The sequence below is a fragment of the Crotalus tigris genome, unplaced genomic scaffold, assembly GCF_016545835.1.
Source record: "Crotalus tigris isolate CLP2741 ecotype Arizona unplaced genomic scaffold, ASM1654583v1 scf7180000024437.13266115, whole genome shotgun sequence".
Taxonomy (NCBI): domain Eukaryota; kingdom Metazoa; phylum Chordata; class Lepidosauria; order Squamata; family Viperidae; genus Crotalus; species Crotalus tigris.
In genome coordinates, this window is record NW_024100606.1 from 6,844,826 (window position 1) to 6,867,167 (window position 22,342).

At 40.4% G+C, this 22,342-nt stretch overlaps 2 protein-coding genes across 4 annotated transcripts in view; both read right to left on the bottom strand.

The window, feature by feature from the left end:
- MAP3K3 (mitogen-activated protein kinase kinase kinase 3) overlaps positions 1 to 14,647 on the bottom strand; it is an 83,420-nt gene extending 68,773 nt beyond the window's left edge. For all 3 annotated transcript variants that reach the window (XM_039331521.1, XM_039331522.1, XM_039331523.1), the window contains exon 1: positions 12,494 to 14,647. In XM_039331521.1, coding sequence (XP_039187455.1) covers positions 12,494 to 12,497 — 4 coding nt within the window. In that variant the 5' untranslated portion in view covers positions 12,498 to 14,647. The remainder of the gene's footprint in view (positions 1 to 12,493) is intronic.
- Positions 14,648 to 14,784: 137 nt separating this feature from the next.
- Positions 14,785 to 22,342, bottom strand: part of DCAF7 (DDB1 and CUL4 associated factor 7) — a 31,853-nt gene continuing 24,295 nt past the window's right edge. Inside the window, exon 7 of the mRNA XM_039331524.1 lies at positions 14,785 to 17,015. Within this exon, the coding sequence (XP_039187458.1) occupies positions 16,843 to 17,015 (173 nt within the window). The 3' untranslated portion in view covers positions 14,785 to 16,842. The remainder of the gene's footprint in view (positions 17,016 to 22,342) is intronic.

The window sequence follows — 22,342 nt, forward strand, 5'->3', positions numbered from 1 at the left end:
AATAATTTCCTGGGCTCTATGGAAGAATGAATTGACCTTGGGATCCAGCCAAAAGATCACCCGGTCTTGGTGGCAAATACAAAGATCATCCCTGATCGATAAAGCCGCCAGCTCAGAAATGCGCCTGGCTGACATGATAGCGATCAGGAAGGCAAGCTTGTGGGATAATGACCTCAAGGTTATAATAGTGACCGGCTCAAAAGGTGGTCTAATGAGTGCGAGTAGAACTCGGGGCAACTCCCAAGATGGGTTCCTGTGCACCACAGGTGGCCTGGTGTTGCTGGCACCCTTGATAAAGACGCTTATTCTGGGATGGTGAGCCAGAGGAATCAAATTGGCACAGGTGAGTAGAGTGGATAGAGCCGTCACCTGTCTATGGATGGTCGCAGGGGCCAGGCCTCTATCTAGGTCATCCAGAAGGTAGTCAATGATCCGAGGGATTGTCAATTTTGAAATGTCCAGTTGCTGCCCTCGCACCAATTGCAAAAACTCTTCCATGTAGCGTCATAAATGCGATTGGTCGTCAGCCTGCGAGAGGCCTGAATCATGGAAATCACCCTTAGTGAGAACGACTCCTGAGTCATGATTCTGCGCTCAAGTACCAGGCGGCTAACTGTAATCACTGAGGGTCTGGATGTTGTAGGACCCCCTGGTGCAGGGACACACGATCTGGAGGAATCTTCCATTGGGAAGAGCAGGAAAGATTCACCAGGTCGGCGAACCAGGGTCTCTGAGGCCAGTAAGGGGCCACGAAGATCACTTCCGTTTACTCCTGTATTAGCTTGCGGATGGTTGCCGGAATCAGTGGGAGGGGAGGGAAGGCATAGAATAGGCCCTCCGGCCATGGAGTTCATAAAACATCCATCCCCTCCACCCCTGGAGAGTAATAGCAGGAGAAGTGTCTCGGGAGCTGGGCATTGCTCGACGACGCGAATAGGTCGAGGACCGATTGTTCGAACCTTTGGGACATCTCGGTGAATAGATCCGGGTGTAGACCCCATTCCGAGGAATTGACAGTGGAGCGACTCAAAAAGTCCGCTTGCCGGTTCTTCTCCCCCGAGATGTGTTCGGCCCTAAGGGAGGACAGGTTGGACTCTGCCCAGGAGCCCAATAACTGGGCCTTGGACCGGGTGCCCCCTTGTCTGTTCATGTGGGCCTTTGATGCCACGCTGTCCATAAGGACCAATATGTGTCGCCCCCTGATCTGGTTGTGGAAGTGGCGCAGAGCTAGGTGAATGGCCCTGAGTTCCAGCCAGTTGATGTTGTGTCTCAAATCTGCATGGGACCAATGGCCCTGCGCAGACTGTAGGTGAGCTCCCCAACCGAACAGACTGGCGTCCGTTGTGATTGTGAGATGGTTGGGCTCCTTGAATAACGACCCCCTGGCAACCACTTGTGAGAACCACCAGCGGACAGGAGCCTCACCTGTCGGCTGGATAAGCTGACGTTCATTCGCTGGAACAGGAGGAGGAACCATTGAAGGCTCCGTAAATGCAGCCTGGCCCAGGGAACTATGACTATATAGGAAACCATTTTCCCTAGGAGTTGAGAAAGTAAGATCAAGGGAACGATGCGGTCCTTGTATACCTGGCGAGCTAGGTCCCTGATGCTGTCCAGATGCTCCTGGGACAGATAGACCATGCAATTTATGGTGTCTATGATGGCTCCCAGGTGCAGAAGTCTGGATGAGGGAATTGTCTGGCTCTTTAGGAAGTTCACCGAAAACCCGTGCTGTTGGAGGACCCGGATGATTAAGTTCAAGTCCAACTGAGCTGTCTGGAAGGAGGATGACTGAATAAGAATGTCGTCCAGGTAGCACTGGATGCGTACCGGTACCCTCTGTAAATGAGCAGCCAGCACAGGTAGGATTTTGGTGAACACTCTGGGAGCCGAGGACAGACAAAATGGGAGGACCATATATTGGAAGTGGCGTTCCCTGTAGCAGAACCAGAAGTACCGCCGGTGGTCCGGAAGGATGGGGATGTGGAGATACGCTTCCGTAAGGTCTATCGACATCAGGAAGTCTCCTTTTCTGATGCCCCCTAAGATGGACTGGAGTGATTGGATCTTAAATTTTTTGTATGCAATGTGGACATTCAGATCTTTGAGGTCTAGAATTGCCCTCCATTCCCCTGAGGTTTTGGGAACCACAAAGAGGATGGAGTGGAATCCCCTTCCCTTCTGATCTGGCGGTACCGGTTCTATGGCCTGTATGTCCAGAAGATGGCAAATGGCCTCCTGCATGAGATCCCGTTTGGCTGAGTCTCGGGACGTGGGACAGGAGATGAAATGAACTGGGGGGCTGGTCACAAATTCGAGGGACAGGACGGATTGAATAGTTTGTAGGAACCAGGCATCCATGGTGGTGAGCTCTTCCAAAAATGGAAGAAAAGGGATAGCCTACCACCTATGGGAGGGTTGGTCTGGGAGTCACTTGGACCTCCTGAAGGGATGACCGCTCCCTTGAAATGGCCTCTTGCCCTGATTTTGTTGTCTGGGTCTAAAGCCTGACCTGTCATATGGACGGTCCTGTCTGGGCGTGAAGGGGCAGGAAGGTCGGGCTGCTCCTGCGCCCGTTGCTGGCCGAAAGGACTGCCTACGTCCGTAAGGAGTGGTGCGCCTATTGGACCTCTTGGAGAGGTGGGCCATGACCTTCCGTTTGTCCTTGTTTTCTACAAAAAATGGATTCAGGGCTTCCCCGAACAGATAGTCTCCCTGGTAGGGAGCCATAGCTAGACGCCATTTTGACTTGGCATCCGCCTGCCAGTTCTTGAGCCATAGCATCCTTCTGGCAGTAACATTGGAGGTTATGGATCTAGAGGCAAAGTTGGCTGATTGCAGGGTTGCATCCGACTCATACTCCGTCGCTGCAACCATTTTGCTTAGATCCTGATGTGTCCATATGTCCTTGGGAGGAAGTCTAGCCTGAAGCTGACGGAGCCATAGGAGGGTGGTCCTGGTAAAGAATAATGTGCACGTGGCTGTTTTAATTGCCCAAGCAGCTGCCTTATGGGTCTTGCAAAAGGTCAAGTCCCATTTTCTGTTCTCTGCCTTAAGTGCCTCGGCCATGTCCCCTGAGACCATGGTCGAAGACACCAGAGGGATCCAGGCCTCGTCCACTTTTAGCACCTCCAGAGCATCCGTCAGGTCTGGAGAAGTATTAAATAACTTCTTGTCTGTGCGTCCCATGGAGGGGAAAGAAGATGGGGACACCCATTGCTTCCTTGAGGAAGATGGAAGGGCAGGGGACATGGTGCTGGGCTGCCAATTTCAAAAAACACCGGATTTGGGCTCGAATCGGATGTGGCTTGTGGCTGAGGGAACTGATCGGACCCTATATTGGCCATTGTGGTGGTCTTACGCAGTAAGGAAAGGAAGAGAGCTGGGTTGAACAGACCTCCAGGTAGAGAGGGGTCTGGGGTGAGTTCCTCCTCTTCGGATAAGGGAAAGTCCGGCTGATCATATGCCATCATGGATGAGTCGCCGCTAATAGAGGAACGGGCTGGAGACGGGGGTTCCTGCCATGTGGGGACCCGAGCAGAAGGAACATAAGGCAGAAGTACAGGTGTAGTAGTCTCCTGCCCAGGTAAGTGGTAAGACTGTGCCGCGAGAGCGCGGTCCACAACCCTAGAAATCAGGGCTTCAAGGCGGCCATCGGAGATAATGTCCCCAGGATCTGGCCCCGAGCCCAGCTGCCGTTGGGATGAAGGTGGCCTTGGGGCCCAAAATCAGAGCCTGTGAGGGAAATGTTGGCGGTTGGGAGCAGTGACGTGAGCTGCCACAAAGGTGGGACTATGTGTTGTTGGGGCCTCCGTCATGGATCACATGCCCTGAACAGAGGTAGAAGGACCCAGAGGGAGGTCAAAGTCAGGGACCACTAGTTGATCCGTCTCTGCTCTGGCCTGTCTCTGCGCTCTGGAGAATTCTTTCTCCAGAGCTTGGTGCCTACGGCTGGCTTGCTTCTCCGCCAACTTTCAAGGTTTTTGAGGATAGCCTTTGCCTTGTCCTTGTGTTTGCCTGCTGCCTCCTGTTTGGAGGTTTTGCGCTGGCTGTGACATGAGGATGGGGAGGTGGTGCTCATGGGTTGAGATACCGTGGAATCCTCCATTGCTGAGGGGAAGCTCTGGCAGGCAAGCAGTTGGCGGGAAGAGTAGTTGGAGCAGGGAATCGGCTGTTCCCCTGACCACTTCACCAGGGAGGCAAATCTCCCTGAGACTACGGTCACAGCTGTTGAGACTGGAGCCGAAGGCACGGTTGGCACCTGCTGTTGGGCTCTGCCCAGAGACTTAGGTGGCCAGGCAAGTTGCACCAGAATGCCCAGTTGTGGGCACAGAGGGTCTGGTAGGCTGTTCTGCCAAATGTGTAGTAATATGGCGTGACAAAGGAAAGGGCATTGTAAGAGGTTTGAGGTCTGCAGCTAGTGTAGCAGGGCTTTTGTGAGGCCTAAAGGAGGGACCGCGTGGCGTGTCCAAAATGGCAGCAGCGGTAACCCCGTGAAGAGTTTGTGGAGTGTTTGGGCTGTGCAATGGAGCTAGGAGCCCTTGCCTTGAGAGGGTGAAGAAACAAAGCTACCTCTCCGAGAAGGATCCACAAGTAGTGAAAAGGTAGTCCGTTTAAAACTTTGTTGGATAGTGTTTCTTATGCACAATTGCTTAGATGGGATGGTAAAATTTGGCAGTTAAAATCTTTGGAAGATTTAGCATAAGAAAATATTATATATTCATGGTTTCAGTATAGACAAATAGTGGACAGATGGAAGATAGATCGTAATGTGGGCTTGCTTAGAGAAGATGAAAATTTTGTTAAACAAGTAAAAGATCAAAGACGAACTCATATTAAGAGAATTTATGGGTTGCTAGTAGAATTGGACTCAGAACCAGAATTAATTAAAGAATGTATGATTAAATGGGCACAAAATTTTGGTGAACCAGTTCTACTAGATACCTGGGAAATCTTCTGGGTGAGAAGTGTTAAATTTACACAAGCCCAGAACTTAAGGGAGAATTTTTATAAAATGTTTTATAGATGGCACCTTGATCCACAAAAAATGTCTCGTATGTATCCCGACTTACAGCCCAAATGTTGGAGATGTGGTTGTTTGGATGCTACTTATTACCATATTTGATGGTCGTGTAAAAATATAAAAGCCTTTTGGATTAAGATATGGTGGAATATTCAAAGAAGTTTTAGAAGGAGGGTAAAATTTACCCCACAATTGTTTTTGCTAGGTATTGTTACCAATTGTGATACTAAGGAGGTTATATTGATGTTAAATTTAATTACAGCCGCAAGGTTGTTAGTAGGGCAATACTGGAAGAAGGAATCTTTGCCTACTTTGCAAGAGTGGTTTTTTAAAATACCTATCTGGCGGAAATGGCAAAGATTTCGGCTTTTTTAAAGGGTCAATCGCAAGAGAAGTTTTTTGTGGTATGGGAAAAATGGATAGATTTTATACAACATAAGTTGGATATAAAAATATTACTTAGTTTATCAATAATTTATACACAAATTTTAATATTTTATAGATTGTATTATTTTTGTTTCTTTATATTTTTTATTATTATTTTACTTTCTTATATTTCTTTTCTTCTTTCTTTCTCTTTATTCTTCTTTTTTTAAGTATTTTTTTCTTTAATATTTATGTCTTTTTTATATATATATATTATTGTTAATTATTCTATTAGTAGTTTAAGTAACGTATTTAGACTTATCTATGGTTTATTTTTTTTTTCTTTAAGAATTCAAGAAAATTTAATTCAGCCTATATTCAGCTCTGGGGGAAAGTTAAGGGAGGGAGTGGGAGGGTTGGGGTGGGTTGGGAAGGGTTGTTTTTTCTTATTTTGTAAAATTTTAAAAATTTTCAATTAAAAAAAAAAACTTTGTTGCCTTCAAAGGCAACTAAGATGGCGGCTGTGGCCCTTGGGCCACTCCGGAAGCTTTGAAGGCAAGTTCTAAGCGATCAGAGGGATTGCAGCAGCAGCGCAAGGCGTTGTGCAGGGAAGGCTGACAATGGGGGCCTTTCAGTCGGAAAAGCTCTATTGAAATTTTTTGGATTCATTGCCTTCGACGGCAACCAAAATGGCGTCCACGACTTTCTCCCATCAACAGACGGCCTCCAGAGGCCTCGGAGAGCAATTTGCTGATCGCAATGATGCTGGAAGCTGTTCGAGGGGCCTGACAAAGGAAGGATGTTTTTAAGGGGAATTTACCCAGAGCCTGGGGAAGGAGAAAGGAGAAAGCTGCAGCTGTCCTTCCCCCACCCCTCAAGCCTCAAATCAGCCGATTTGAGGCAGCGCTGATCACAGCGCTCCTGGGGAAGAGCTGGAAGAAATTCCAAGGGTGATTTACTGACCTGGATCATGAGGAAAGTAAGAGATGAAAGGAGAATTCACCAATGGATCTCTAACCTGCTAAATCTACTCTGAAACCTGAGAGCCAAACCTGACACGTCTTCAAGAGATGAGACCAAGACAAGACTGGGATCCCCTAGCAACAGGGGGCGTGTCAAGCTTGATTAACTTGGTCTCAAGAGCAGGCAGGCAGAGAAAACCCTTTGGTGGATTCTCCATCTCTTGTGCTGGAGAATTTGCTGTTTCATTCCCACCCAAAGCTGCATTCTGTTCCAGAATGTAAGGATTATTTGAGAGTTGGAGACAAATACTGTAACTCAACAGTTTTGTGTGCTGAATCCAGAAGCAGAGATATATTTAATGCAGATTAGTTATGGATGACTATAATTATTGATTTCATTTATTGATATATTTATTGTAGAATTTTATACATGCACATATGTAAGTAAATATAAACTCTATGTGTTTTTGTTTCTGTTTTAGCTTACTTTTTTACTTTTATGATTTTATGTATTATTTTTCTTTGCTTTTTGCATTTAATTAATAAAGAAAAAAATCCTAAACAGCAAATAGGGAATATATCCTCTTTTATACAGACCTATTATTGTGAAAATAAAAACGGATAAAAATAATATGGGCAGTTAAACAAAAACTGCTATAAGTTATATAGAACTCATAGGTGGTCAGATACTGCTGTATGGCCAAATCACTCTACACTATATTTTCTTCAAAATCCTTAAGGGAAAAAAAGAGCAAATGTTAATATTCCTTAATTGAGAATCATTGAAGTGGTTCACATGTTGAAGTAAAGGCGGGAGGACATAGGCTGAAGTCTACCTTGGCCATGGAAGCTCACTGGGTGATTTCAGATCAGCCACACTCTCTCAGCCCAAATTATCAAAATAGTAATGGTTAAAAATGGGGAAATAAGACAGATCCAAAAACAGATAAGTACTTTTGGAGTAAAAGGGAAAAACTTGCTTTTTATTTAGAATAGCAAAAGCATCTTTGGTTAAATAGTTTCCAAGGATCAACTAGGTTTAGTTTAGGAAGAGATACCATCTAAATCTGCAATGAGGTTTCAATTGAAATACAAAGTCACTATATACATACAAGTATGCCAGAGCTCCTCTGTTAACATTTTGATAGAAAGCTTAGCATACAATCACATTCCTATGTTTATAGTTTCTACTACTATGAATATAAAGTGCACATTTATCAGCAGAATTCTTATAGCTATAGTGAAAGGCCAGATTGAAAGATACACAGCTGCAAATATATATCGATTCAGAAGTAATCCTATGCAACTTTCAAGAAAGTACTTCCATATAACTATGTTTAGGATTGAAGAGTAAGCCTTAAATTACAGATGGTCCTTGCTTAACATGGGTGGCGCAGTGGCTCAATGGTTAAAACACTGACTAGGTTTGTCGGCTGGAAGCTGACAGCTTAGGTTCAAGACATGAGTGCCACATATCGGGGTGAGCTCCCATTCTCGCCCCAACTTTTGCCAACCTAGCAATTTGAAAGCATGCAAATATGAGTAGATAAAATAGCTACCACTTTGATTGTAAGGTAACAGGGCTCCGTGACTTCATGGTCACATCACCGTGGAAATGTCTTCTGACAGCACTGGCTCAATGGCCTTGAAATGAAGATGAGCAACGCCCCCTATAGTTGATAACGACTAGTGGAGTAAAATCCACAGGTTAAATCTTTACCTTTTTACCTTGCTTAACAACCACTCCTTCAGTGAATATTCAAACTTATGACAGCACTGAACAAGTGAATAGCTGAATGTGTTAGCTGCATCCATCAGCAGCTAACATCAGCAATTAAGGAACACGCATAGCATGTTTGAAAGGAACTGAATACTTAAAAATATTACAGCCAATTTTTAGTGTCTTTTGCTAGTATATTGTTTATATTTCCCTAAGATTATCTGGGACACTACACATCCTCTTCACGACCTGTTTTTCTTGTTACCTTCTGGGAAGAGGCTTTGTAGTATCTGTAGCAGAACATCCAGATTCAGCCATAGTTTCATTCCATACAGCATTAGCCTTGTGAACTCTCAAGCTTCCTCCTTCCGTTATATATTCAAGGTGGACAATATTTAATAGTTATTTATTATGTATATGTAGGGTGTGGGTCTATATATATGTTGTATATAGTATATTTAGGTGTGTGTCATGTATGTGTTTCACTTTGAGAGGGGGCAACTAAATTTCATTTTTGATGTGTGCCGTTGTGCCCATAGTAAAAAAATGACAATAAAGGTTATCTTATTTATTTACAGTATTTATGTAGTGACCAGTCAAATGTCTCTGGTCAATGATCAAAGGATCTGAAACAGCTGAAAATAAGAAGCAAGGAAACTCTCCAGAAGTAATATATTCTAGTTTAGGAACCTCAATTGAGAAGATCTGCTTTTTATCCCATGTATATAATCCCATGTACACGCACACAGAGACACACACACACGTACATACACACACATATATATACATACATATATGCATATATATGCATATACATATATATATACATACATACATACATACATATATAGTCAATTACCAATAAAATGTGAACACCAGGAATATAATAAACTATAAAAGTTTAATACCATCACCGATCACCAAGCTTTCATCAGATACTTCTGACATCGTCAGAGTTAATGCTGGTCTGTGGGAGAGTGCCTTTACAGGTGAGCCGTCATTTGCACACGGCTCCATGTGTGCGAATGACGGCTCATCTATAAAGGCACTCTCCCACAGACCAGCATTAACCCTGACGATGTCAGAAGTATCTGACGAAAGCTTGGTGATCGGTGATGGTATTAAACTTTTATAGTTTATTATATTCCTGGTGTTCACGTTTTATTGGTTATTCAACTATGGATTCACCCAGGAATCACATTTTTATTTTCACTATTCTTATACACACACACACACACACGTATATATATTCACATATAGCAGAATCTTAAGAACTTTATTCTTTCTAGTCTAATAAAATGGGCAGAATCATTTTAGACAAGATAGTCTCTCACACAGAAAACAAGACTAAAAACAGAAAGATCACACCACAAAGGAAAAGTCTTGCTGCAGGAAAGTAAGCATAGTTTGTATAAAAGAAATTCTAAATTATTAAATTTCTCCTTCTCAATTACTATGAAAAAAAAGTGATTGTAGCGGATAATATTACAATCTGACTTTTAAAGACCTTTGACAAAATCCTTCATCAAAGATTCATAAATAAATTCTGTATGAGTTACCCTAGCCCCATTAATTAAAGTATATAAAGCTAAGGCAACCCTTATGCTCTTATATGAAGCAGAAGTTTGGGGTCTACATTCCACTACAAGTATTAGAACAAATACAGTCCCAGCACCTGAGATGTAGTTTAGGTGTAGATTGAAGGACATCTTCTGTAGCAGTTAGAGTTGAATTGGGAATATATACAATTCATGCACTGTCTAAAATCAGAGCATATAATTGCTGGTACAAAATCAATGAAAAGGAGATTGATAGATTCTCTAAGTTATGTTTATTATAACAGATAAAATTAGAATTACAAACCTCTTGGTTTACCAAATTGACCAATTTTGTAAGAAGCTGTGACCATCCTGTCTCTTGTGCAACAAATGAAGAAGAAAAATAAGAGTTGCACAAAGAATCTTAGACATAGAAGCACAAAATGATATAGCCACTCTTAGTAAGGCTGGTAGCTTGAAATGGCTGAGTAAATATAAACATACTTTTCAAACAGACAGCTAATTAAAGTTACAATTGCTAAAACATCTCGAGCGAGATTCAAACAGCTTGATACAATGGTCAGATATGGGAGGTTCCATTGTATAACATATGATGGACTTACCTGCATTTGCAGAGTGATAGAGATAGAAGACTTGGCTCACATACTATTTGATTGTTGTTTGTCTAAGACAGTGGTTCTCAACCTTTTTAATGCCGCGACCCCCAATGGTCATAAGTCGAGGACTACTCAACCGGTCGTAAGTCGAGGACTACTCAACTGGTGCAGCACCGTTTGCAGAATGGGACTTTTGGCGGGCTCAGCAGGGCAGAGACAGCCTGGACAATTCCTATTGGCTTTTGAAAGCCAATAGAATTAGACTCTATTCAAGAGAGTCTATTCTATTGGCTTTCAAAAGCCAATAGAATAAAAGGGAGTAGCACAGCTAAGGAAAAGGGGGAAAAAATGGCGGACTGCGTTGTTTGGCGACCCCCATGAAATGGTCGTTCGACCCCAAACATATCTTATGTGTGGCCAGAATCTGAAAGCAATACTTAACACAGCACGGTACTTGAGCAAAATCATTCTGATAAGATCAGCATATGTGGGACTGTTTGGGGTAGATTGTAGGGGTGATTCCGAAATATAATTTTATCTTATTTTACTTGTCTACATATTATTATATTTTACCCCAATTTCATTTTAAATTGTTTTATAGGATTATATTAATTTTATATGTTTGAGCTCTGTATTTTGATATGGCGTATGGGCTAATCAATTAACTAAACTAACTGAATGAATTAATAACTGATTAAATGAGCATAGAATCAGGCTGCAGCATAAGAAAAGCAAAGGGGGTCTGAATACTTTCTGAATGATAGACAGATGAGAGAGAGGGGGAGGGAGGGGGGAGAGTGTGAGTGAGTTCTGGCTGTTAAAGATCACTATGTGAAAGGAGAAGAATCATTTAGAAAAGATGTACAAAGGACAGCCAAAATCATTTTGGGTCTGAAGTCACTTCTGTATAAACTAAATCAACTCCGTTTTTTCATTTAGAAAAAGCTAGTGTGGGGAATAATATAAAATTAGCCAGGATGTGGAGAATGTCACTACTTTATTTATTTTATTTATTTATTTATGAGACTTATATACCGCTTTAAGTGCAAGCACTCTCTAAGCGGTGTACACCAGTAAGCAATGTATATATATATATTTACATTGCCCCCAACAATCTGGGTCCTCATTTTACCTACCCCGGAAGGATGGAAGGCTGAGTCAACCTTGAGCCGGTGAGATTTGAACCGCTGACCTGCTGAACACAGTCAGCTAAAGTGGCCTGCAGTACTGCACTCTAACTGTGCGCCACCTCGGCTCACTTTATGAGATTTCATCCGATTTATTTCTATTTAAGTTGGGGAAATTGTAAATGCTATCATGAGTGTGCCAGGAGTACCTTAGCAACCAATGAGGTATGACTTCATTTGGTCATTGCCCATTTCAATAATAAAACAGGTCCACATCAAAGAAAAATTACAATTTTTTTACCACAAAATATGTGAAAACAAGCACAACTGCTCTTCTGCACACTGATGCATCCATATCCCAGTGCACATGTACAGAGTGGAACAGGGGAGATATTTATGATATATCAGTAGGTCTCTGGGTTATTTCAATATACTTAACTTTTTTCAACAATAAAAAGAGAAAATATTTTATCTGTCAAAATGAGATTTCAGAAAAGGGGGACCTGGCATGTATTTTTGGGTGAAAGGATTATGAACTTGATTCTGTTATGATACTGAGAATAACTCCCTAAGTTAAAAAGCACCAAACATATTTTTGCACCAGTTTCTTGTTAATGGGTTTTGGAATGCTAGCACAAATCCAAATCTGGCCCACTGCACTTTTTCAAAGACGTTCTAAGGCTACAAGCCTACATTTAAATCTACAAACTTTGACTGAATATACTAAATATTAAGCAAAATATTCAGCAACATCCCCCCCCGCAAATCTTCTATGCATGCACAATTCAAACACTGAATTGAGAGTAAAAACTGAAGGTTGACAGAGAAATCATTAGTATGCAGCAGCGCTCTGTGAACCTCCTGAAGTTTACGAGTGTTTCAAACAGAGCTAAACCAAGGCAAGACTACACATTTAGATCGCACCCCAGCAGCATGCCGCTCCCATCAGCACTGATATGTACGAAGCTGTTCCTATTATATTAACTTTCTCCCGCAGAGAAAAACCCGCGCCCGCACAGCCAGCAACAGGGCCAAACCGCTACCACCGCAGAGGTTTCTTCTGTTTTGACGTCAAAACTCAACTTCTAGCGGGATTGACCAGATGCTTTGACCCTCCGCAAAATCAGTTCTCTCACTTACCCATTCTGGCGGTTGGGACGGCGGGCTGAGAGATGTGGACCCTTCACTCAGCTGTCCTCCTTTCCCCTCTTGCTCGGCTCCTCTTCCTTTCGCCCTCACAGCAGCCGCCGCCGCCGCCGCCGCCGCCTCATACCAAAGATTTTGCAGAGGTACCCGCTTCAGCCACCTCCTTCCTAAGGCCTGAAACAAGCGGCTCCTCCTCCGCTCGTCTTCCGTCGATGTATCCTACTTCTTCCTTCAGCGACAGAAATGCGCTGAAATTCTATGCAAGTCTCTTACGCTCACGCACGCGCAGTTCCTATGGTGGAAACTTAAAGACTCCCTAGCGGCGCAAAAGTACGCGTGCGCACTCTCAAGAACAGGCGGGGCTACTAAAATTTTCAGCTGCCAATTACTGTACCGGGAGTGAGTGATGTGAGGGGTCGTTCAGTCAATCGTGGCGTGATAGACTTCTGCACGTGGTAATCCGGGCCTCAGAGGAGTGTACATGGAGATTCTGTCACTTTGGGATGATCTTCGAATGTTGCGGGAGCATGAATGGATTTCCAGAAAACTTGCAGACTACAGGAACCTGTCCTTCTATCCCCCCACCATCCAGTTACAACTGATGAAGCTTCTTGGATGGGAAGAATATCTTCTTCCTAAAGGGAAAACAATCCAGTTGCCTTTTGAAAAAAACATGTTTGATAATGCTCAGAGGAGGAGCTTGATCTTATAAACGTTTAAATTAGTGCTTGAATGCAGACTTCATGGACTGGAATTCTGATCTCGGTGACTGCCGTGTTGTTATTTTGACAATACTGAAAGGTTTGTTAGTGCCTTCTGGGATCTTGTTCGACTTCCTTATCTAGTTTATAATTTGGGGGCTCTCTTAGTCTTTTGTCCAAATCTGATCTGGATATCTTTTATGGACTGCAACTTTGCAGATAATTTTGTGCCAAATCAGATCTTTTCTTAACCCAGGGTGTAAAATGCCCGATTTGCAATAAGGCAGACCATTATTTATAGTGATTTATGTTTCTTATCATAGTTTCTTTACTTTTTTTATTCTACTTTTATTTTTATTAATAACTCAAAGTAGTGAACATACCTGGCACTGCTTCCTATTTTCCCCACAGCAATTGTGTGAGATTAGTTTGGCTGAAATAAAGTAATTGGTCCAAAGTCACCCAGCTAGTTTTCAGGTGTATGGCAGGACTAGAATTCATAGTCTCCTTGCTTTCTAATCCGTGCCTTAACCAATAGTGGTTTCAAAATACTAAACTGATACAAGATCATTTTTATATGCAGTTTTAATCTAACATTATTAAAATTTTACTCCATTTTATATAGCTCATGATTTTATTTCTATTTTTTCCTCTTTTGTTTCTTTACTCTTTTGGCTCTGCTTTCAAGTAAATTTTAAAATTAAAAAAAGATCTAAGCTGCAAACCTGATAACAAAGCAAGTCAGATCTCAACCTGCATAAACATTCCAGATTAGCCAAAAAATTGTTAAGTGCAGGACAGGACCACACACTGCAGAGCAGAACAGCACTTTAACAATACCCTGTTAACTTTCTCCCTATTATCTAGTTTACCACCCTTGACAAAAAAAGCAATGTAGAATCAATTCAGAACAGAACTGAAAGGAAACTTGGAGGTCTTCTAGTCCAATTCCCTGCTCAAGCAGGAGACTATACCACTTCAGACAATCCTTTATGTCTTTATTAAGTCCAGCTCAAGTTGTACCATTTAACCCATCTTGTTACTTCTGTTTAGATTTATACTCCAACTTTTCTCTCCTGGATATACAGATATTGGGGAAATGCTCCCTTACCAATCTACCAGTCATGCTGTAGAAATAAGTTAGAAGTGTGAAATAATCACTAAGAGATCAGTTATCTTGGAAACCCTTTTTTACCGGCCTCTGTTGAGAATGAGGCTATCCAAAGGATTGTAAGATGGATATCTAGGTGGTTTTTAACAGAGGTTCAATAAGTTGCAGATGTTTGAAAATCCCAGAGCCAGAGAAAACCCTGTAACAATCTAAACAATTAAGGTTACATAACTTTTCCAGGTTAAACAACTTTCTATTTTTAATGAAAAAAAAAAGCTTTACTAAAACTTTACTAAAACTATATTGCAGCTATACTCAATGTAACTTTGAGGATTTGGGCCTATTTCTGAATAGTTGTATACTGATGTATATTATGTTCTATACTGCCTTCCCCCCTGACAATTGAATTTTCAGCTAATGAAATGGTTAAGTATATTTTAATGTATTTTTTTTTCATTTTATACCATCATGAATAATTTAAAAATGTTCCATTTTATTAAAACGTAAGAAAGGCAGAATTCACATAAGGAAGTAGGAATGGAACAAATCAAAATATGCAAAGGAAGTAAGATTAACAATTTAAAAATTCCAGCATTCTACTTCAAACCCTTTAAAAAACTGTTTAAAATTTGTACAGCATGTCAATACAATTCAGAAACCTGGTGTCTTAAATGAAGATAAAATCCATTTCATGTATTTTTCCATAAAAATCAAAATATTGTAATATTAATCATTGTCTGCCACATAAAGATAAGATTAATAACAACTTTGCCTAACAATATTGGTTTAGAAAATATATGTAACACCTGGGAGTGGAACATAAATCAGTGCTATTGCTCATTGAAAGAACAAGAAGTTTGGAACTTTATACAGTCATGCTACAAATTTCACACCTTTAAGAAATCATCACACTGGGAGTACATAACATTTTACAGTTCAGAATTGGTAGTAAAAACAAAAGCCCATATTATTTAATATCCCGTATAATAAGAACATTGTTCCTTGTAAAACAGATATCACAAATCCATATTCATCACTTGACAATCCAACACTGCATGTTAGATTTGCATGTTTTGGCTCCTTTACTAGATACATCTTATGCCCATGGTCTAATGCCCATGGTGCTTAGACCAGTATAGGTATGTATATATCAATTATATTTTCTCTCAACTGTACTATACTCACATATTATCAGACAAATAATTAATAGCCTTGTTGATCTTATTATATACACGATTGGTGGTTACATCTGAAAAGATCATACCTCCCTCAAGTTACTGTGAAAAAACGCTCTCTGATATGAAACTATGACCTCTTCTCTGAAATCTAAGTAAGTTATTCTTTTGTGAAGGAGGAGGAATCAATCACAAATACACTCATTTTACTGTATCAGAGAAGAGCTATTGTACCCATACAGGTCACACTATCGAAGCAGCTTGATATGGGAATAAGAAGCAGCATATTAATATACAAGAAATGCTTGAACATTTTGAAGTTCTGTAAATTGATGTATCTGATCATTTTTCATGTTTTCAGAAAAAAAGCACCATCCCATATTAACAACATATATAATTCTCAACATTTTAGCATGTGTGCTTTGCTGCTTTATGGAAAGATTTTTGTTGTTTTGCATAATTGTATCACTGCTGAAAAAAGTGATATAAAAACTGCTTTTTAAAGCTTAAAGCAAAACTTCTCCAGAAAATGCTCATCTATTAGAACAGTAAAAACCACTAGTTGCTGAAGTGTTTCCTACATTTAGTAAATAGTATGTTATAAGGGCCACATACATATACATTAAAACTAGATGCACTTTTGTAATTAGATACTAGATGTGTATCCAAATACCCAGAGTTTTATATACTTCTATTACTTTTGAAGAGTCTTTAGTTGCAGAGAAAGGACAACAACATATAGATGATTATCTAACGTAGCATATTAAATTAAAGCTTCAATCTAAGACATTTTTGCAGGAACAAAATGTCTCCAAAAAGTCCTGCAAAGGACAAGTCCTTGCTTTAACAAAAGCAGAGCATAGAAGCCCTTACAAACCTATAATTATGATACCTCATAATTGGTATCAAACAAATTGCCTGCAGGGAAAGAAAAAAAGTATAACATTTAATAAAAGGTACTCGTATAATGCTATAACAATTAATAGCTTTTAAGCATCTATAACATTATTTCAGGTAGAATGTTAATTGGCATTCAGTGCCATTGCAATAAAAATGCTCAACACAAATGGCCATAATATATACATAACTTTAATTGAACAGGTTGATAAAATCTGAGACGATCTAAAACACCAAAGATACCCCCGTATTTTTAAGTCATTGGCATGGAGTGGGGAAGGTTAAGAGAGAGAAACGATGGGTAGAAGTTCATCATATATACTCATTAACTCCAGTTGTAAGTCTTCCTGGAAGAAGTTAATAAGAGCTAGTGACACTGTTTCAATGCAGCTTTGTTCTTAACTTTAGAAGACTGAAATACTACCATCCTGCTTCATTATTTCCCATAGCCTAGTTATTTTACACTCTCAGGATTTCTAGACAGTTATTATAACAGATCGCTATCCAGTCCGGCTGAGTTGATGCCCACTGTACATTGTTAATTTCTCCTTCTGCTGTGTAAGCCAAAATTGGGTCCTCAATGGCACGAGGCATTTGTTGGATATCCCAAATGAGAGCTTGATGGTCATCCGCTGTCAAAGGTAAAACACAGATTTAGTTACATTTTCTTTGCTGATAATTTATTTATCCATGTATCCCAAAATAGAGGAAAAAAGCCTTGAGAAGTCATGGGTGACATTACTATCAAATATATGTGACAGTATCTGGCTAATCCTGAAAAGTATTTTTTGCTGGTGGGTAGATATTTAAATATTTTACAAGATAAAATCATATTAATTAAATTGCTATGTAACACTTTATTTTTATTTTAGAACAGTAAAAAATAGGCATCCTCAGTGTGTATCCATACACTGCATACACATTATTGTTGAAAGGTCCTTGGTGCTCTCTGAGCTTGCTTGTTTTCTTGCAGATGTTTCATTACTCAAACTACTGTAGGTAATATCATCAGTGCTAGCAAGGAGTGCAGTTTGCTGTCAGTTTATATTCTAGTGGAGGACTTTTCAACTTTTTCATAGATTGTATCACTTTTAGGACTGGGCAATATTTGAGTACCACCAGTGCTTAGCAAGATGTCAGGAAAAAAAAAAGGAAAAAAGTACTGGTTTTAATTTCTTTGGTGGCAGTTCCTTTGCTGAATTACTTTCCCTTTGCAGTGATGAACATATGACCACCACTATCTTGGTGGTCAGGTGGCTGGTAGGCACTTCTTCCTCTCTCCTCTCCTCTCTCTTTTACAGCCTACTCCCTCATTGATCCATCTGCTTCTCTCATAGAAGCCTTCCTCTTCTTCCTCTCTTTCTCCTCACGGCTTCTCTCACAGAAGCCTTTCTTCTCCTCTTTCTCCTCACGGCTTCTTTCATACACGCCTCTCCTCTTCTCTCTCTCCTGTTTCTCTCACAGAAGCTTCTTTCTCTCTCTTTCTCCTCACTGCTTCTCCCAGAAGCCTCTTCTTTCTCCTCACTGCTTTTCTTAAAGAAGCCTCTCTTCTCCTTTTCCTCACTGTTTCTCTCACATAAGCCTTTCCTCTTCTCCCTCTCTTTCTCCTCACTGCTTCTCTCAGATGCCTCTCCTTTTCTCTCTTTTTTTCCTCACTGCTTCTCTCATAGAGCCTCTCTTCTTCTCTTTCCCTCTCTTTCCCCATTATCTTTTTTTTTCTCTCCCTCCCACCAAAACCTCCTTTTACCTCCTTTTCTCTTCTGGGTGCCCCACTCTCTGGGGCTCAGAAAGAACTCCAGCGTCAGTTGCTACCCCAGTCTCACTCCCCCCCAGTCACCCCGGCTGGGCATTGCACACAGCGCTGATCAACTGGAACTCTGTGCACCGATCCTGAAGCCTCTGCAGCTCCAGCTGACTCTCTCACCCCAAGGCCAGTCTGCTGCTCCAGGTGATAGCAGAGGCAACACCGCAGTTTCAGCTGACTCTCCACCCGAAGACTAAGTGCAGCTGCTGGCCAGCCCAAGGCCTCCAGAAGCGCCGATTAGCTGGAGCCGCTGCACTGATCCTGGGATCTCAGCAGAGCCCCAGCAACACTGCATCTCCAGCTGACTCTCTCCTAGGCCTCACTGGCGCTGCTGCCACTTCAGCTCATTCCCCCCCCCGCTAAACTTGTCTAGGTTGTGTACCACCTGCTAGATGCCGAAGTACCACCAGCAGCATGTGTACCAGTCTAGTGGCTTGCCTATCAATGTTAGTGGAGAAAAGAAAAACTAGAGAAAAGAAGAACTAGGGGTGATATAATAGTAGTGATCCAATATCTCAGGAGTTGCCACAAAGAGGGAATCCAGCTATTCTCCAAAGCACCTGAAGGCAGGACAAGAAGCATTGGGTCGAAACTAATCAAGGAGAGGAGTAACACCCACCTTGGCTCTGCAAAGGCATAAAAGTCACTAAACATCATGTGACATGATTGAGTTTGACATCCATGGACTAGACTTTCTAAGCAAGATGAATGCTGTGTTTTAAGGAAAAATTTTCAACAGTGGATGCTGCAGTGATTTTTACCACAGACTTACAAACTTTGGAAATTAGAGGCTCAATCCTAGGTCCTGCTCTATTCAATGTAATATAACAAAAGGATTTTTTCTTTGTTGATGGCCCAAAGATGTGATAGTGTTGATGTTCCATATTCATAACATGGAAAACAATTTGGCATTGTTACAAAAATAGGTAAAAAAATGTGGAAACGGCAGTTCAAAGATTCTTAATATAAGATCATATACTTGGGGGAAAAAAATCATCTGGCAGGGTATAGTATTGGGGGTACAGCGTTAGACAGAACAACAAAAGAAAAGGATTTAAGTGTGCTCATAGTGGATGACTGAAAAATGAATAAATAGTGTGGCCAAATAGTTGTGAAGGCAAAAAAACCCCCAACACCCTGGGGTGCATCACTAGAGGGATCACTAGCAGAATAAAGGAGACCCTAATCCCACTATATAGGGCTCTAGTGTGATCTCATTTGGAATAGTGTTCAGTTCTAGGGATTTCACTTTTAAAAAGATATTGATAAGATTGAGTCTGTCCGGAGATAGGCAACAAAAATTAAGAGTGTGAATAAGGTTCTAGAAGGCAGTATTTTCAATGTTAAGCAAAAATAAACAACACAGGGCATAACCTCAAGCTGAATAGGAAGGCAGTTCAAAAATAATGCTAGAAAGTATTGCTTCATGGAAGAGTACTGGAAGCTTGGAACCAATTTCCAGTGAAGGTAATGGGTCAATCATCAGTTACTGAGTTTAAACATGCTTAAACACATGTCTATCATCCAACAAAAATGAAAAAATAATAAAATAAAAAATAATAACATAAAAATAACATAATAATTTAAAAATAATAAATTAATTAAAAAGAAAACAAAAAACCCTCAAAGGCTCAATGGACTACTGGATCTTTTTGTGCCATCAGTTTTCTGTTTCTTACTGAAAATGGACAATTCTGGGACTCTTGATTAATGAGAACGGTGCCTGATGAATATCTGCTTAGGAAAAGCTCTGTTGGTTCAAATAGGTCAGACATGTCAAACTCGTGATGTCATGTGACATTGCCCAACATGTCAGGACGGTTTTGCCATTGCCGGCAATAGGGTTGACGCGGCTTCTGGATGACGGGTCCGGCCCACGGGCCAGCAATTTGATACCCCTGAAATACATGTACATATAAAAAAAAAATGAATTAAAAAGCATGATTGATCTAATTGTTTATGATGGACTGAATTAGTGAAAGAAACAAGGATGATAAGTTCTGAATATGGAACGGCTCATTAAAGTCAAAGGTGGATGTTGGAAAAATCTAGATGTGACAGAAATAAGAAATAAAACTTAGAGTGAAATCTGAATGATGCAGGAAGAGAAATATTACCAATTATTAGAAACCTACATAATTAATCTTCTACTAGAAAGAATGGTGAGTATAAGGAAAGAGGATATGGAAGTTACTTCTAGCAAAGTGAGAAAGATTGTTTTATAGTATACTGCAAAGCTGGGGGGAGCGGGGGAGGGGGAAGAAAAATGTAAAGCCTAAAGTAGAGTGACAACAATTTCAAAAAAGACAATGAAATGATTAGGATGAAGTAAAAGAAGGGATACTTAAGAAAATTTTACGCGAATGACAGTGATATGTCAAAGAAGGGACTTGCAATGAATGTTATAAATATTACTGTTTAAGAAAAGATGATGAAAATGAAGTCAAAGTTGTGAGAATGCTGAAATATGTTAAAATTGCAAGTATAGATGGCATCAGTAGAATATATTATAACACAGATAGTCCTTGACCTACAACCCTTCATTTAGTAACCATTCAAAGTTATAATGGTACTGGAAAAAATGACTTGCAACTGATCCTCACACTGTCGACCAGCATCCTGGGAGCATCATCCACAAGATCATATGATCAAAATTTGATTGCTTGGCAAGTGGGCATGCAGCATCCCATGGTCATGTGATCACCATTTGAAAACTTCCCAGACAGCTTTCAAGAAGCAAAGTCAATGAGGGAATCTGGATTCAACGACTACATGATTCACTTAACAATAACAATGATTTGCTTAAAAATTGTAGAAAACAGTTGCAAAATTGGGTATTATCCACACAATAATGGCCTTGCTTAGCAATGGAAATTCTTGTCTCAATTTTGTCTAAGTTGAGGACTATGCAGGTATGGCTTATTTCTGGAATTGCTATATGATTTGTTTAATGTGTACATGAAGACTACATCTGGATCTGATTACTGGAAGAATGTTATTATTATTCCTCTATGTAAAAAAAAAGATAGCAAACATGAATGCCATCTACAAAGGAATTAATTTGTTCAATGTTCTCAGGGATGGAATTGACTAAATTCTGATTGTAAAAGTACAAGAGATCATAATAACCAAAAATTGGGAAGTATATGTGCAAGCATTGTGCCAGACATAGGAGTTTATTTGTACATTTGTTAATTTAGAAAATTGTACTATAAAATGATCAACCTTAAATTATACTATATCTTTTCACATATATGATGGTTGATTACTAAATAAAAAAGAATTGTATATTATAATAGTAATGCATACACGAGTATAAATAGAATGTGTGGGTTCCCATTCTAGGACCTGTGATTTATGTTTAGTGTGTATATGAATAAATTATCAGGAGTGTTGTGTTGATGGTGGGGGTACATTAGGGATGTGAATGAACATAGACTTCTGCTTGTCAATTGTGGTTGCAAGTTTGTGAACTCTTGCGTTTTCAATATTTTTGCTTATATCACCTAAAAGTGACCTATTCTCCACACAAGTCCTAAAACTAGATAAAGAAAACTCAATTAAACAGTCAAAAGTTACACATTTGTATATGGTAAAAGTATGTGAACCTCTAGGATTATTAGTCCATTTGAATGGGAAAGTAGAGTCAGATGTTTCGATCAATGGGATGAGAATCAGCTGTGAGAATGGGTGGTCATATCTTATTTAAACAACAGAATTCTGGATATATACATTAAAGTCTGATCATCACAATACAGGTATGTGGAAGTACAACATGACTTGAACATTTCTGTGAACCTCTAAAAAAGAGTTGTTGATGTTCATCAGGATGGAAAACATTACACAAATTTGGATTTTACTCGTTTATGATCAAGCAGATTGTGTGCAAATGGAGGCAATTCAACACCACTTATACTTCCCAGGACTGGTTGACCAACCAAGGACACACTAAGAACAAAATGTATAATATTTTTTGTGTGTGTGTGTCTCAAAGAACCCAAGGTAACAACAGTTAATGTCTCTTCCAATAGTTAATGTCAATGTTCATGACACTACCATCAGGAGAACACTGAACAACAATGGTGTGCAAGATAGAGTGGAACTTTTTTTTTAATTCTGCCCTTATTATTTTTATAATTAACTTAAGGCAGCGAA